The sequence below is a fragment of the Schistocerca cancellata genome, chromosome 2 (assembly GCF_023864275.1).
Source record: "Schistocerca cancellata isolate TAMUIC-IGC-003103 chromosome 2, iqSchCanc2.1, whole genome shotgun sequence".
Lineage (NCBI taxonomy): Eukaryota > Metazoa > Arthropoda > Insecta > Orthoptera > Acrididae > Schistocerca > Schistocerca cancellata.
Window position 1 is genome coordinate 339,880,977 of NC_064627.1, and position 16,907 is coordinate 339,897,883.

The 16,907-nt window shown below is 40.8% G+C and overlaps 1 protein-coding gene across 1 annotated transcript in view; it reads right to left on the reverse strand.

Moving 5' to 3' along the window:
* LOC126161721 (disks large homolog 5-like) overlaps positions 1-16,907 on the reverse strand; it is a 159,534-nt gene that overhangs the window by 27,190 nt on the left and 115,437 nt on the right. The window contains 1 exon segment of the mRNA XM_049917756.1: positions 7,750-7,972. Coding sequence (XP_049773713.1) covers positions 7,750-7,972 — 223 coding nt within the window.

Here is a 16,907-nt window from a genome sequence, read left to right on the forward strand (position 1 = left end):
TTATTGTAAGCGGCAGTAGCGTGCACAAAAGCAAGCCATGCCGCGAGCGGCGACAGGCCGTAAACGCTCATTTCAGAATGCGACAAACAATGCATGACACAGTACAGTAATGGATTTTCAGCGCCTGACGCATAACAACGGCTACCTGGTAAAGCTTAACTGCTAAGCTTACGACTCGAACTAAACTACTACAGCTGTATCGTCATTCATTCAACCTAAATTGTGTCTCATATTACAATGGACCAACTTTGTTTCGATTTGGAAGTGCGGCCTAAACTTTTCTCTCCCTTGAATTTCGAGTCTCAGATTTGAGGTGCGGTTTAGATTCGGGAAAAATTTTTTTCCTCGATTTAGAGTCTCATTTTTCAGGTGCGGCTTAGATTCGAGTGCGGCTTAAATTCGAGTAAATACGGTAGTGAAAAACTGATAAAGAGTTGGTGAAGCTTTGTCATTAAGTGCTGACACCCACATATTTTTTATTTAATGTCAACATTTTCCAACAGAATGACGAAGTGGCAATGGGTAGTCCTTTATCAGCCATGGTCACCAATTTATTTATGGAGGACTTCGAGGATATGGCACTGAGGACTTCGGCTTTGCAACCAACATACTTCTGGAGATATGTCGATGATACCTTTTTTTGCCTGATCACATGGATGTGATGTCTTAATAGATTTTTGGACCACTTCAACTGTCTTCATCCCCACATTACAGTTACCATAGAGGTTGAAAGTGATGGGATGCCTCCATTTTTAGAGGTTATGGATTATAAAAAACCACATGGTACTTTGGGACATAGTGTTCACCGAAAGTCGATGCACACAGATCGTCGATTTGCAGCCTGGAGTCAGTTCTCAGTTTAACTCACCAGCAGAAGCAGCATTCACCTGAAGATGGTGACCAGTTGGACTGCCAAAATATTGAATCGAGTTGATTTTAGGATCAGGCAGCAAACCTGAAGAGACTTTCAAAAAATTTAGGTATGTTTTTATCTGACATGGAGATGAACAGAAGTAACAGCTCATTTTCTTGATAAGGAAGAGCGTATGTTCACAAATCAGCTCCAATTTGGAAAGCACCACCCATGCAAAACTCAGATTGCCCTTTTGCCACATAGTATCCTGCAAACCCCATGGATGAAGGTAACAAGCTGATGACATATTCCTAGATTTCCAGAAAACATTTCTCCCCACTGCGAACTGTTAACAGAGGCCCAAACTCACAGATTAGATTCCAAGATAAGCGTGTGGCTCAAAGACTTCTTATGTAGTATAACCTAGCAGATTGTCTTCAAAGGTGAGTGTCCATCAGAGGCAAGGGTATCATCAGGAGTGTATGATAGGACTGCACTTACTCTCTATGTACACAAACAATCTGATGGAAAAAGTGATCAGCAAGCAGCAGCTATTATGGAAGATGGATATCATCAATAAAGAAGACTTTGTCTAGAACAGTAGTACGATCCATTCTTCCATGATCTCCACCTGATTGGAGTGATGTAAGACATCCAAGCGATTCAGAGAAATGCTGCTAGATTTATTACTGGTAGGTTCAATTTACACACAAGTATTACGAAGATGCTTCATGAACTCAAATGGGAATCCCTGGAGGGAAGATGATGTTCTTTAAGTGAAACGCTATCGAGAAAATTTAAAGAACCAACAGTTGAAGCTGACTGTAGAATGATTCTACTGCCATGAACGTACATTTCATGTAGAGGGCACGAAGATAAGAGAAATTAGGGCTTGCACAGGGACATGTGGGCAGTCACTTTTCCCTCGTTCTATTTGTGAATGGAACAGGAAAGGGAACAAGCAGTAGCAGCACAAGGTGCCGTGCACCATAATGCGGCTTACATATGTAGCTGTAATGTCTTTTAAGTGGAACTGTTTTACCAAATAAATCAGTAAAAAGTAATCATCCTTATGGAAGGAAAAAATCTAAGAGAATATTTCTAGCACCTTTGGAGGTCATAAACTAAATCTTTTCATGCATTAATAAAATTATATCTGTTTCTGACAAAACACTGCATGTTTCATATGTGCGTCACAAGGCAACATACTGAGAGAGATATGAGGAAACAGCAGATACAGTTGTAGAATCCATTGACTGTATATACAGTTCCAGCTGTCTGGTGCATCAAGGAGCACAACAAATTAATAATTTTATTGTAGTTCTACCTTTGTAAGATTTTGCATTCAGTACCCAGTTACTCAGCTGGATAAATGTGCCATCATCTGTATGATGAACTCACAGACCAAAAGTCCAAGATGCTGCTTAGTACAGTATATTTTGAAAATATTTTGCAAACCAATCAGGAAGCATGGGAGAGAGACCATGTGACTGCCTCCTGTGACTGTCTGCCAGAAGATTCTTCTGAGTCTTACTGTCTCCTGTTCTAGATCTACAGCCATATGCTTCTGTCTGTCTCTCTTGTGTTGCAGCTCCTCTTGAGGGCACATAGATTACACCAGCTGCCCTACGTTTACTATAATTTGTGTCGTCTCTGCCTCAGTCTCTTTCTATTATTCCACAGTTTCCCTTAAATGTCGCTGTTCTTTGTGACATCTTTTAACTTCCGGCCACCCACCAGGTTGCCCATGCAAATGCCTTTGTGATGTTCTTTCCGTACAATTTCCGGATGATTCTTTGTAACACATATTTGCAATAATGACCACGCACTTTCTCAGATTTTATGACTTTCAATCAGCCTGAGAATCCAGTTCTTCCACTCCCCCACATCCCACATGATCCAACCTGTACACAGACATCACCTGTGATGCCATTTGACATGCCTCTTGTGTTCACAAGCAATATTAAATGCTTTTTCTGAAAACTACTAGGAACAAATAGTTTGGAAGCCCAATCATGACGAAAATACAAGATGGTTATTTAAACTTCTGCTCCTTGTGAGATCCCACATGAAAAACAAGTGATCGTATGAAAATAAAACTTGTGGAAACATGTTTAAGTACATGCAGGTGAGAAATAATGAATAAACCATTGAAAGAAACACATTTCATTTACCACATGTGAGGGTAAAATTTGTTAATTGCATACCATGTTTATGTTTAGGGTACAAATATTGTCAATGTGATTGAGAATCTGTATCCACAACATTCTGAGACTGTACTAGAGATGGACCATGGAACATTCAATTATAGTGACACAGCTCACACTGCTTGAAAATTGCACATTCCTTCCAGCATTCTCAGCCATGGCAACAGTAACTTCTTCAACAACTTGTGGCACAATCTGCCAACAGACTCACCCAATAGCAATTCCCAAATCACAAAGTAATTCAAACTTCCAAGTCATGTTCTTCAACGTTGGTACAGAAAGAGGACCTCTCCGTATTCCTTTAATGCGTCGATACTCACAAAGAGCAGCAGCCCATGTTGACTGTCTGCAGCTGTAATTTACTATGAGGTTGTGTTTTAACCCTAAGTCACTACATCAGTATCAAGCCTAACAGTAAGTCATGACACTAACAACGCAAAACCTATAATGCACAGTCTGAACATCATTTCTATAAAGTTTGGAACACATAGGGGTAAATATTTTTCCACCCACAACGGCTCAGGCAGTGGAAGTTTAATTATAACCACCCTGTATAATAGGTCTAATGGTAACAAATATATCTGAGCTCCCTGAGGATATCCACATTGAAAATGATGTCACTGACCAAGATACAGCCCTACCAACAATGATTACCAAAATACAAAGGAAATTAGAAATGTTTGTAACAATGAAAATATAATCTGTCATCAACTCAAAAGTTGGTTTGAACACCATCATGTTTTACTAGGCATGGTCCTGTTGAAAGTGCCATACATCCATCTTCAAACTGACTACACATACGGCTATAGGGGTACCGACAGATTAATAACGACTCCAAACCAGGTGCAACCCAGCATTTCCCAACAAACATTTTCTCATTTTCTGTGGTGAAAGAAGTGATTAAAAAAAAAAATCCTACAAATGACTGGGGCTCAAACTTCTGGATCCATAGTCTGAGATTGTACCACTGAGTCACGCAGAAGCACAATGTGCAGGAGACTAGATGAAGAGGCAGTAATATTATGACAGCTCTTCACTGCACTTCGATTTTAGCAGTCCGAATCCATTCAATAAGCAACTATTTTTTCACTATGGCTGTCTAGTAATTCATTGAGGTCATTTCTTCATGCAAATCTGTCTATGTACTTCCACCCAAAGGTCTTGGTTCTGCCATGCGACCATACACCCATCTACTACAGTCACTGGCTAATGGGACCAAGACAATGGCCTTGCTCCAACCAATTCTTCCATCGGCCTAACTTCACTCTCAGTTCACTTCTTCTTTTCAAGGTGACAATGCCAGAGTTTGGTTAGTGACTTTATTCTGTGTGTCGACACTCACGTTGGACAGTGTATAGAGTGAGTGTTCCCCCCACCCCCTCCCCGAACAAATTGCTACTAATGATGCTATTTTTATTGCACTTCTTGGTGCCACTCTTTCCTTTCTTATTCACCATATCAACAAGTGACATTAATATTGTGCCTCGTGGTTTCAGGAACCAGTAAAAGCTATTAATTCTTGAGATTATTTCAGAGCTCCTTGTGGCAGTTCAGTTAATTCAATAAGTCTGTTTTTGCCTTAAGTGTTTTGTGAAGGTTATTCATTGTGCCATTGCCTACCATGCCTATTCCCATGTGCTCAATTTTATCTAATTTTTTGTGGATTGTTTAATTAGGTACCAATGATCCTACATCGGTAACCCAATGATAAACTCAGGTGATTCAAACTCGACATGTTGCTAACTGCCTCAGTGCTAGCCACCTTGTCTCATTAGGTGCAAATCACAGACTCCTGCTCACTTGCATACCCCACAAGCTACTTCTATTTCTTTGCTATGAACACAACCGCACTGAGGCTATTATGTTGTGTTTCACGTGACAAACTATACTGGTGGTACAGATAATATTTCACAACAATCTATATTTCGTGCTTTGCATCACAAGCCATTTCATTCTCATGTGTTTAGTGTATTCACCCGCCAAAATTATCACTGATCTGACCATGCACCTTGTGGAGCTGGAATGCTAAAAAGCTGACTACACTGGAGGCCCAGTCCCCTGCACCAGAAGCCACACTGGTGCGCCCACTGGCCCCCATTTCTTCTTCTTCTTCTTCTTCTTCTTCTTCTTCTTCTACTACTGCTGCTGCTGCTGCCATTCCACCCAGTGAAAATGTGCCAATATTTGAGACACCACCTATTGCAGCCACTCCATGCCACTATGCAACTGTAGCGCAGCTCACCTGCCACTTTTCAACCCCTTACCCCTGGACCTGCACCTGCAGTTTTTCTCAGTGGATGCGATCTCCACCAGTTGCAGCATCAACGTGGTGATCAGCCAGTTCAAGTCAGCATACAGATGCCCGACATCATCTTGTTGTCCCCCAGCCACCGACCACTTCAAGACTTTGAGACATCACACTGCACATCAGTCTCTCTCAAATATAGCACTGCCAACTGGCTGTCACACTGACAGCCACCCCACTCGTCATGGACTGCTACCCTCCTTGCCGGCCTGCAGCATGCTCTCCAGCTGTAGGGGACTGCTCTCACATGCCCATCCAGCGCACCTCGGTAAGTTTGTCATACAACTGTCCATTGCACTGATGCCACGACTGGACCACCAGTCTTCTGCCAGCCTTGGGCTCCTCTCATTGGACAAACTCAAGATTGATTATGTAGAGTCTGACAAACTGATCACCACAAGTGTTGTGTCCTTCAAAGAGCCCGTGAGTGTCTGCCCTTCATCTTGTCAAGGAGAAAGATGTCTCATGGTGATTATCAGATGTTAAATGTCTGTTCTATTCCTGAATGGTGCTCAGTTCCACTCCTACACAGCTACGACAACGCACTGGCTGGTGCTACAAACTTCACCACGATAAGCTGTGCCAAGGCTTTCATCCAGAGTCCTGATGCACCTAAGGACATCCAGAAGACCACCATCACCACACCATTTAGCTTGCACAAGAACGCCTTTATGACATCCAACCTCCCAAATGTGGTACTATTTCCTGGACAATATCTTGTGAGGCTTTCCCTAGTGCTTCACCTACTTGGACGACATCCTCGTTTCCTCTGTGACGCACGAGGAGCACAGTGAGCATCGCTGCATAATCTTTGAATGCCCCAAGGAAACCATCTTCATTGAAAACACTGCAAAATGCATCTTTGGTGTCAGCAAGACAGCCATCGATGCCATCCTGCAGCTGCTCGCTTTTTTTCACGGAATCTCTCTGTAACTCAATGGTCCTTGAGTGCATTTCATTGCCATCTATGAGGCAATCAAATACTTTCAGCCATCACTGGAGGTCTGTCACTTCACAATCTTCACCAATCAGGAGCCTATAATGCTTGCTCTCTCAAAAGACATTGATCAGTGCTTCCCACGTCAATTCTGACAAGTCGTTCAACCCCAAGATCATGACAGACACAGGTCACATTGTGGAAATTGCCAACATTGTCACCAAACGCCTCAACCATACCTGCCCCATCACTTCATTCCGGACTACAAGGCACTCAGCAACACCCAGGAACATGACCCAAAACTTGCCCACCTCTGCCTGGACACCGCTTGCAGACCCCATCTTCAATGTATGTCTTTCCTCGGCTCAGACAGCAGTATCTGGCGCGATGTTTGTTGATCCTTGGCTCAGGTGGCAATATCCTACTAAGTGCATCCACTGGCTCACTGCGCTGACCCTGTCCACTGCCTCCTGCAAGCCAAATTCAACCAGTTACACAATCTGGTGCACTCCAGCATACACACTTCCGCCACTCTGGTAGTGCACAATTTCATGTGGCCACTGCTGATGCCTTCATCACTCCCAATAGTTGACCAAGCACTGGAAAGATATGTACTTAGTAAAACAATTCATCATGGGTGGGGCGCTCCATGATTTATAGTCTCTATTAAGAAACTACTAGAGAAACAGAGACTACTACAAAATAGGCACTGAAAATTGGCTGAGAGTATAGATAGAGAAATGCTAAATGAATTGTTCCTGTCAAAATGTCAATGACAAAATGGCAATGCATAAAGCTTTCAATGATTACCATAGCAGTATCTTATTAAAAGACTTCTCACACAACTCAAAAAATTCTGGTCATATGTAAAGGCTGTCAGTGGTAATTTTATTACTCTATTATTGTATTGTGAATATTGTTATTACCTTTGTGTTGAGGTAGGTTATTTACATCAAATTTAACTCATATGATTGAGTTATATGACTGACAGTTAAAAGAACGTATCTAGACAGTTAAAAGAAAGTATGTAGACAGTTAAAAGAAAGTATCTATACTGTTAAGATAGGTTTCATATATATCGTATCCATAAACCTACTTGAGAGGAAAGCTCAAACAATCATGTTTAATAGATTCTCCGAAAAATTGTTTAAAATTTTCCTTGGAGAATTTTGAAAGAATATCATTAAAAGTGAAAATGGAGGTTCAAGTGAATTTTCAATAAGATGAGGTACTAAATATCTGAGCAAGAATTTCTGGAACTCTGTAGGTTACTACTGCATATCACTCTTGCCATGAAAAGGTTATTATAATAAATAACCTTCACACCTCCACCATCTTTTGTATTCACAATATGATTAAATGTGTAATTTTGTCCTTCCAAATGGGAAAAGCTATGTCTAGTTCAGTTACATTATTAACTGAGAGTATACAATGCAGTGGTACTAACTTGTATTTACTGGGAATAATGCCACACTGCTGCATGTGGCCATCTTCACCAACAAACCAAGCTCGCCAATGGCCAGGAACACCATTGAACATTGTATTATCAACATAAAGCACATCATCTTTGTGGAACTGCAACTGATGTTGATCTCCCATGTCTCCCATCCGATCAAACATGGCTCGTATATAAAAGCTGTCACCAGGTTTGTCTCTTATTTCATTGTATCCTGGAAGTATTGGAGGGGAAAAAATCAAATTCAAAACTGTCCAAGAGCACAAAACATTAAACAAAAAATGTATAGTAGTTCTAGCAAGACAGTCATTTTTATTTACATCCATGTCATTCTCTCAGAAATGTACTTGTGACAGGAAACGATCTTGTCAGCAAAACTTTATCAGCCAAAGACTGAAGGATAGAGCCAAGTTTCATAAACATACAGCCATATTGTGTATCCTGAGGGCTCTCAACATTGACACAAAATATTTTAGGCATATATTCACTAATCACTGTAAATAGTTTGGTGCTATTGTTCCATAGGGTTTCTAACAAAAGCTAAACATGTGAAAACATTGCTAGGCTTTCAATTAATGTCTCCTTACAGAGTTAAAAATATAGCCGCGCAGGTGTATGTCTTTTTGCACCTTTGTATGTGAATGTGTATTCAATACTAGTCAGTTCTGAAAAACAACACTGTTTGAAAGCTTGGCAACTTTTCCAGACTTGTTTGTGTGTATATATTAACTGCTCAAAACCTTAGCTATATTGTGAGTTGCTACCTTCATTCCTTCCATTACTTAAAAACTAAAACTCACTCTCAAATCTGAAACTCAGGTTTCCATTCTTGAAATAAAAAACTCATTTTGACATAAACCTGTGATATATCACGAATGCAATGCAAAAAGTGCTCCTTTACAGGGGTGGGGGTGAGGGGAGATGGTGGGGCAACATCATTACCATAACATAAGAACCACAGACTTATAAAGGCTGAAGCAGGTTTGGGCAAAATCAACACTAGGCTAACATACATTACAAATGAAGATGTCACTAAGAACATTTCTGCTTATAGAATTCCACTGTGATGTGATGTAACATTAGCAAAGCATTTTGCTCCTATTGTGTACTCCCAATATGATGAATTACCATTTAATGAAATTCACTGTTTTGACAAAAATAAAGGACTACTCATGGAACTACAATTGGAGGTAGCTCTAACAAAAGATTTAGGACCACAGTTTGTGTTCAAAGCTTCATCAATGAGACTACATAAACTAATCATTTCACAGGTACCAACTTCTTAAAGAAGTTGGTTGGGAAGTTGATGGACCAGTGATGTCATCAGTCTCTTGTTAATGAGGTGGTGCACGTGAAGTTAGTGGCAAAACCAAGGAGTGAAAGCAATATTGATACCAGATGTGAGAAATAATTGCATGAGAGATAAAATTATGTAGGACGGGCCAGTCTGTGGACTAGAGAGCAGACGAAGGACGCCCAGGGCTCATCTGCAACCAAGACACACCACCTACATGTCTGACTTCCTCCAACGCAATAGCAAAATAAATGAATAAATCCATGTAGCTGGGTGGAGAGGACATCCATAACAGTAAAAAGTGAAAAGGCTAACAATGTAATGAACACCAGTGGGGCCAACAAAAGTAAAATAAGATGATGAGAGAAACAATCAGGTTGGTAGGTGGTTGCAGTGAAATGTCCATAGGACTCAGCAAGTCGCAGGGGGAGGTGGCGGGAAGGAGGAGTGGGCTGTCCCCTCCACAACTATGCCATCCCAAAATTTGTTATGGTGAAAGCATTAAAGATGGAAACAGTACACATTCTCTTGGAGGAAACCTGTTCAACTGTTCATTCATCATCAGTTAGCGTTGGATGAGGAAGCCTTAAGGCCTAGCCATCATTGGAGTACTATAATGAAGAGGCACCTTAAAAAATAAAACAGTGTGTGGCATAAAAAAGGGTTAATCACATCTAAAAGTACTTAAACACACAAAAAAAAAAGAAAAAAAGGGGTGACCAGGGTAGGTGGCAGAGGAGGTAGGGTCCAGCAAACACCGAGAGCCAAACCCAACCATCAGTCCCCCTGCCCTGAAAGCTGCTTAAAAAACTTTCTCAGAGGAAACAAAGGACCATTTCAACTTTCCCTATACAACTTCCATCAACATTAGAGGCAAAGAAACTGGAATACTGTGCACAGAGATGGATAGCAAGAAGGAGGAGACAATCAACCAGGATGTGACCCATCTGTAAGTTCCACAACCACAATGTGGGAGTGGCGCATTACATAAAGTAAAACTATGGTTTAACGTGACATGAATGACTCAGAGTAACTTGAGACAGTGGATTCTTCCGGAAGGAATGGGAGGAGGTATGCCGCACAGCCATCATCTCCTTGATAGTTTGGATTTTATTTTAGAGTGCAGTAGACAAACAGATCTTGTTCCATCTCTGAGTGAGTAGAGGTGTTATTATCCGCATCAATAGCCAAACAATCAGCCAGTTCATTTCATGAGATACCGACATGGCTTGAAACCCAAAGCAAGACAACTGAACAGGTAGTACGACGACATCAGAGAGGAAATTTTGAATCACTGGGTGACAAGATTAACATTAATCAATAGCCAGGTGACTCCTTGTTGAGTCACTATACATTAAAATACAGTCAATGGAGGTCTGTTTAATAAAATTTAGGGCTTTGTTAATGGCTACCAGCTTCACCGTTAAAGCATGCCATGTTTCCACCAACAAATGTTGCTCCTGACTCACAGGAGACGTAAAAGCATATCCCATCCTGTCTATCGTTTTAGAGCCATCAGTGTAAATGATGGTATCAACCTGACACCCCTGAAGAACTAAGAAAAACAACTGCTAAAAGGTCATGGGGGTGACTAGAACTTTAGGTCCTTAAAATATATCTGTCATAGTATGTGGTCTGAGTACTAACCAAAGAGCAGAATGGCAAAAACACGGAGCTAAGCGGAGTTCCATGTAGGTGCATTCCAATTGGGTAACGCACTCTAGGACAGAAGTCAGGAGGTCAACACACCCTACATGAAGAATCTGATAAGTTAGATGATTAGGAAATCGTCATATCGTGACCATGGGAGATGATACCATTAGAATTAATGCAGTAAGATCCCCACTGTCTATGGAACTATTCTAGAAGGTGTCAGCAGCCAGTCTCATTACATGATCATGTACTGGGTCCAATAATTTCAAAAACAAAGGTGCCACTGAGCCATAAAGATGGCAACCACAATTCAGTTGGGTCAAGATCAGCACCTGGCAAATACAGAGTAGAGGCATGCAATCTGCACCACAAGAGATATTGGTGAGAAAGCAGGTAGCATCAAGCTTTCGCATGTGGATAACATATTCATCGTTGAATATGGAGCAGCCATGTCAGCTTTTTATCAGTGTTAAAAACATCTGAACTGCACAACAGTGTCCAAGTTGAATTTTGGGTTTGGATGAAACATGGTGTGACATCAGAAACCCACATTTTTGTGGGATGAAAAGGTCCAAGTGGAGACCCTTTGAGTGGTTCCATGGAGCTGGCATTCAACAAAGGCTACAAGCTGGAAGCTATGTCAAATGCAACAGTCATTGATATACAGCACAGGGGTAATCACTGTTCTGACAGTGGGCATTAGCCCACTGCTTGCAATAAGGAAGAGTGTATCAGTCATTATGGAGCTCTGAGGAATGCTGTTCTCTGGGACCTGGAGTAGAGTGACCTATCTACTTTAACCCCAAAATGATTTGAGCGAGAAAAATTTATAATAAAAATCAGTAGTAGGGCACCTTGAATGCTCCATCCATGGAGGGTAGGCAAATTGTGATGGAGCCTACCAGCCTTATGTAGGTCAGTCATTCAGATCAGTACCAAACATTTAATGTCGATAGGGTATCAACCAAAACTCCAATTTAGTTCAAACTATGTGCTGTCATCCAGCAGTATGGGCATATATGTTAATTAAAAGTAACACCTGAACTACGAAGAATAGGAAAAGCATAACTATGAGTAACTGATATGTAAAACTTCTTTGGGGAAGTTGGCAGAGTGTTAGATCATTGTACCAAGGAGCTTGGGTTTAAGCCCCCATGATGACTTTTTTTTTTTGTTACTGTATTATGACTGAGCAGAAGTGTTATATGGGATTATTAATACTTCCGCATATGTGATGCAATTGTTTCTTTATTCTTTTGTTCCAATTGAGTTAATTCTGTGAAACTACAAATGCACTAACTGGTTCATCACAAATGGTGTCTGTCTTGTCACACATGTCAGACACAACACCATACCTATCTATACAAATGTACTCTAATGGTTTGCTACTTTTTACTCTAGACGTTTGCTACTTTCAACCAATGAAGCTAAAGTGAACTGTCAAAAAAACATAGCTACAAACTCCAAAAAGTCCTTTTACATGTCAGGAAAATGTTCTCCCTTGTAACAGTTTCACATGTAAACAGTTAAAGCAAATCTGCGTTGGCGACATCTGGTAGTTTGGGTGTTAGAAAAAGCTTGTCGTGTTGATGTTACTAACCTATTCCACTAGTCACTACTGGACTGTCCCTCACGGAAAATGACTGGGGTAGGTTGGGTGGGTGGGGGTGGGGGAGGGGGGGGGGGGGAAGGGAGGGGGTGGGTGACAAAAGGCCTTGTGATTCAATAACTCAGCATTATCATCAGGCTACCACCCTTTCAAGCAGTTTTTAGAGCACACTGGAAAGTCTAATCAATTGGTACCTGTCAAGGACATTGGGTTTCTGCCTGGTTTATGGTTTATGATGATGACACTTTCTCTCCGTTACAGAGGAAAAACATATTCTAATCAAGTACAGTTGCAAAACATGAATAGATGGTGTTGTGAGTCACTCTCAAATGTTTGATCATCAGCTTACGCACTGATCAAGGCCTGGGGCTGTCTTTTACATATTCAAAAGTAGCTGGGTAAGAAGAGAACGCCATTGCAAAGTGGGTGTGAGATGATCAGTAGTAACCGATACTCTAGTAGAAACACCAGCACAAAAAAGGAGACCCACAATAGGGGATCGAGAAGAGTGATCATCTCCACACAAACACAGAATGGTGGTTCCTCACATGGGGAGTATTCATGAAGCGACCAACTAGTCTCCACAAATCACAATGCTAAACAAAGATTTTTATCTTTCTCAGATAGCAAATCCCCCTCAAGAGCAAGGATGAATGCTCCAGTGCCAATTTTGTGGTCTGGCACACCTTGACATATGTGACATACGTGACATATGAATCTTGCCCGCACTTCTCGAGGTTTTTGCATAATTCTTCATCTGTGTGAAGCATTATGTAACAGTGTGACCACCTTGCTTGGCATGCACTTAAAAAAAAAAATGGATGTGTGGACCAAACACGACTTAACTGAAATGAATGTTGAAAAATAATTGTCTGGTAAAAAGAAATAAACTAACAAAGTGGGAAAAGCCATATGTCCTATATGCAAGCCAAGTTACCAACAAAGAACCTATCCTATAGACCAAGTCTGAGGAAAGATGTAGCCAGGGAGTAAGGTTGCAGCACAGGCAAGGAACAAATACTGCAATGGCTCTGGGCCCATGCCCATGCTCACCATGCACATGCTCACAAGAGATTTGTGAGCCTTCTGGAGAGGAAATTTCTTTAAATGAAAAAAGGAGGAGAGAAAGAAAGCTTAATGCACAAAGTTTCAGATTTCTGGACTGCAGCATTAGCCACTTGTGTGTAAGTTCCATCTGAAAGGATAAAATAAATGTGGTTTCACTGTCTCATTTAGATAAATGTTAACTCAACTCCTTTCTCTGAATCAAAAATATGAAGTCCAAACAACAACAAAATGAAATAAGAATACAAACAGAAAACTAAGAGCTGTGGATATTTTCCTCATTTTATGGCTGTTTTGATACGATGATTAGACTTAGTCAATGTTTGAAAATCATATCACCATAGGTCCAGATTACTGATGCTTATGGATGAATACCAAGGGTTGGTACATCAGTTAATCAGGAACCTCACCCTGGATGAATACCAAGGTTTGGTACATAAGTTAGTCAGGAACCTCACCAATCATTCAAATATTCAGAGATTCAGTCCCTACTTTGACTTAGGATTACTATTGTGTATTTGCCCTTAAAGTAATCAGCATAACTTCATACTACACACAGTCACAGAAACACACTGTCCCAGCACTGCAGTCCACTTGTGTTAGGGTAGAGTTGTTTTTTTCTGTGTGTGTGTGTGTGTGTGTGTGTGTGTGTGTGTGTGTGTGTGTGTGTATGTATGTGTGTGTATTGGAGGGGGGGGAGGGGGGTTACACACAGCTTCGCTTTACAGTGAATTGATTTATTCATTACAGTGTTTCTATACCAATCAGTATTTTTCATTACTGTATTAATGCTTGCATTTGTTCTGTTTAGATGACTACTCGTATTCTCCAGGGAGCCAAAACACAGAAGCATATTCAACATATTGAAATCTATCAGTAACACTCTTCTTGAAAATCAAGAGAGCAATGTCTTTTGTATCAGTCTGAATATCTTTCTAAATACACTTCATTTATTCCCTTGTGGAACTCATTCTTCCACCAAAACGAAGCAGTGGCCAGATAAAGTCCAAGCAGAGTTATCAACTAATTTACTGGAGCTACCTTAAATAAAGAACATACTTCAAAACTTTGCCAGTGATTTGGCTGCTTGCTTTAACTGCTTCTTCAAGTAGCTATAAATTTTGGTACATATTTTCCTAACACCATTTCATCTGGCTCCAGTTGTCACCGGTGTCATATCTCCAGGGCAGCAAGTTAGATATTTAGTTTTGCCTGTGTTTTCTTAGTAGTATGTTTTGCTAAAATTTCATGTACATTCCTGTTTTTAAGAGGTTTATTCTTGCATTTTGTAAGTGTATATTCAGGCAGTCAGTAGTGCAGTAGGTGGAGATAAAGAATTTCTTTAACAAAATGTGCAGTATGTTCCACAAGTCTCTTGTAGAAGAAGCAACATTGTTGTTTGATATAAAGGAAATTAATGAGCTGGAAAACATCTACTACTTTGACATAGCTGGCATTTAGAAACTTCAGTGATCCACACAACATGGAATATGGTTTTCATCAATAATACTGAACCAGGAAGAATCCTTCACAGAACACACAGTTTCAGTACTTTTCCTGTTCTCTTATTTCTATAGTTTTTGTCTACCATCTGAAAGTACAAAAATGTTTAATTTATAAGTTTTGTTTTCTTCTAACCCTAATTTCACTACTTTATGAAAATTTATTTGTATCTTCTACACATATTTGTAAAGTGATTCCTTTTTTCAATTACATATCACAAACGGAGCATGTTATATCTTCATTTTGTAATTGCCTTCTACTGCAAGTATTAGCATTTAATTTCAACACTGTTGCATCAGACTGATTACTGACATTTTGGAAAGGATCCAGGCCTACAAAAAATAAATTTAAAAAATCTCTCCTAACTTAAATTAAAATTACTACTTCTACACCCCCCCCCCCCCCCACACACACACACACACACACACACACACACAGGGTTTGTTGGTTGAAAGCTCATTTTCTGGCAGTCTTGTTGTGGTGCTATCTGCAACTAAGCATCTCCCCTATACGGCGAGTATCAACTATCCTTTTCATAATATTGCTAATATACAGGGTGGTCCATTGATAGTGACCATGCCAAATATCTCACGGAATAAGCAGCAAACGAAAAAACTACAAAGAACGAAACTCATCTAGCTTGAAGGGAGAAACCGCAGGGCGCTGTGGTTGGCCCGCTAGATGGCGCTGCCATAGGTCAAACGGATATCAACTGCACTTTTTAAATAGGAACCCTCATTTTTTATTACATATTTGTGTAGTACGTAAAGAAATATGAATGTTTTAGTTGGGCCACTTTTTTCGCTTTGTGATAGATGGCGCTGTAATACTCACAAACGTATAAGTACGTGGTATTACATAACATTCCACCAGTGCGGACGGTATTTGCTTCGTGATACATTACCCATGTTAAAATGGACCGATTACCAATTGCGGAAAAGGTCAATATTGTGTAGATGTATGGCTATTGTGATCAAAATTCCCAATGGGTATGCGCTATGTATGCTGCTCGGTATCCTGGACGACATCGTCCAAGTGTCCGGACCGTTCGCCGGACAGTTACGTTATTTAAGAAAACAGGAAATGTTCAGCCACATGTGAAATGTCAACCATGACCGGCAACAAATGATGATGCCCAAGTAGGTGTTTTAGCTGCTGTCGGGGATAACCCACACATCAGTAGCAGACAAATTGCACGAGAATCAGGAATCTCAAAAACGTTGGTGTTGAGAATGCTACAGCAGCATCGATTGCACCTGTACCAAATTTCTATGCACCAGGAATTGCATGGCAACAATTTTTTACGTTGTGTAGAGTTCTGCCACTGGGCACAAGAGAAATTACGGGACAATGACAGATTTTTTGCACGCGTTCTATTTAGTGAGGTAGTGTCATTCACCAACAGCGGTCACGTAAACCGGCACAATATGGACTATTCGGCAACGGAAAATCCACGATGGCTGCGACAAGTGGAACATCAGCGACCTTGGCGGGTTAATGTATGGTGCGGCATTATGGGAGGGAGGATAATTGGGCCCCATTTTATCGATGGCAATCTAAATGGTGCAATGTATGCTGATTTCCTACGTAATGTTCTACCGATGTTACTACAAGATGTTTCACTGCATGACAGAATGGCGATGTACTTCCAACATGATGGATGTCTGGCACACAGCTCGCGTATGGTACCATATTTCATGACAGGTGGATTGGTCGTCGAAGCACCATACCATGGCCCGCATGTTCACCGGATCTGACGTCCTCGGATTTCTTTCTGTGGGGAAAGTTGAAGGATATTTGCTATCGTGATCCACCGACAACGCCTGACAACATGCGTTAGCGCATTGTCGATGCATGTGCGAACATTACTACTCTCTGTTGAGAGGAATGTCATTACACGTATTGCCAAATGCATTGAGGTTGACAGACATCATTTTGAGCATTTATTGCATTAATGTGGTATTTACAGGTAATCACGCTGTAACAGCATGCGTTCTCAGAAATAATAAGTTCACAAAGGTACAT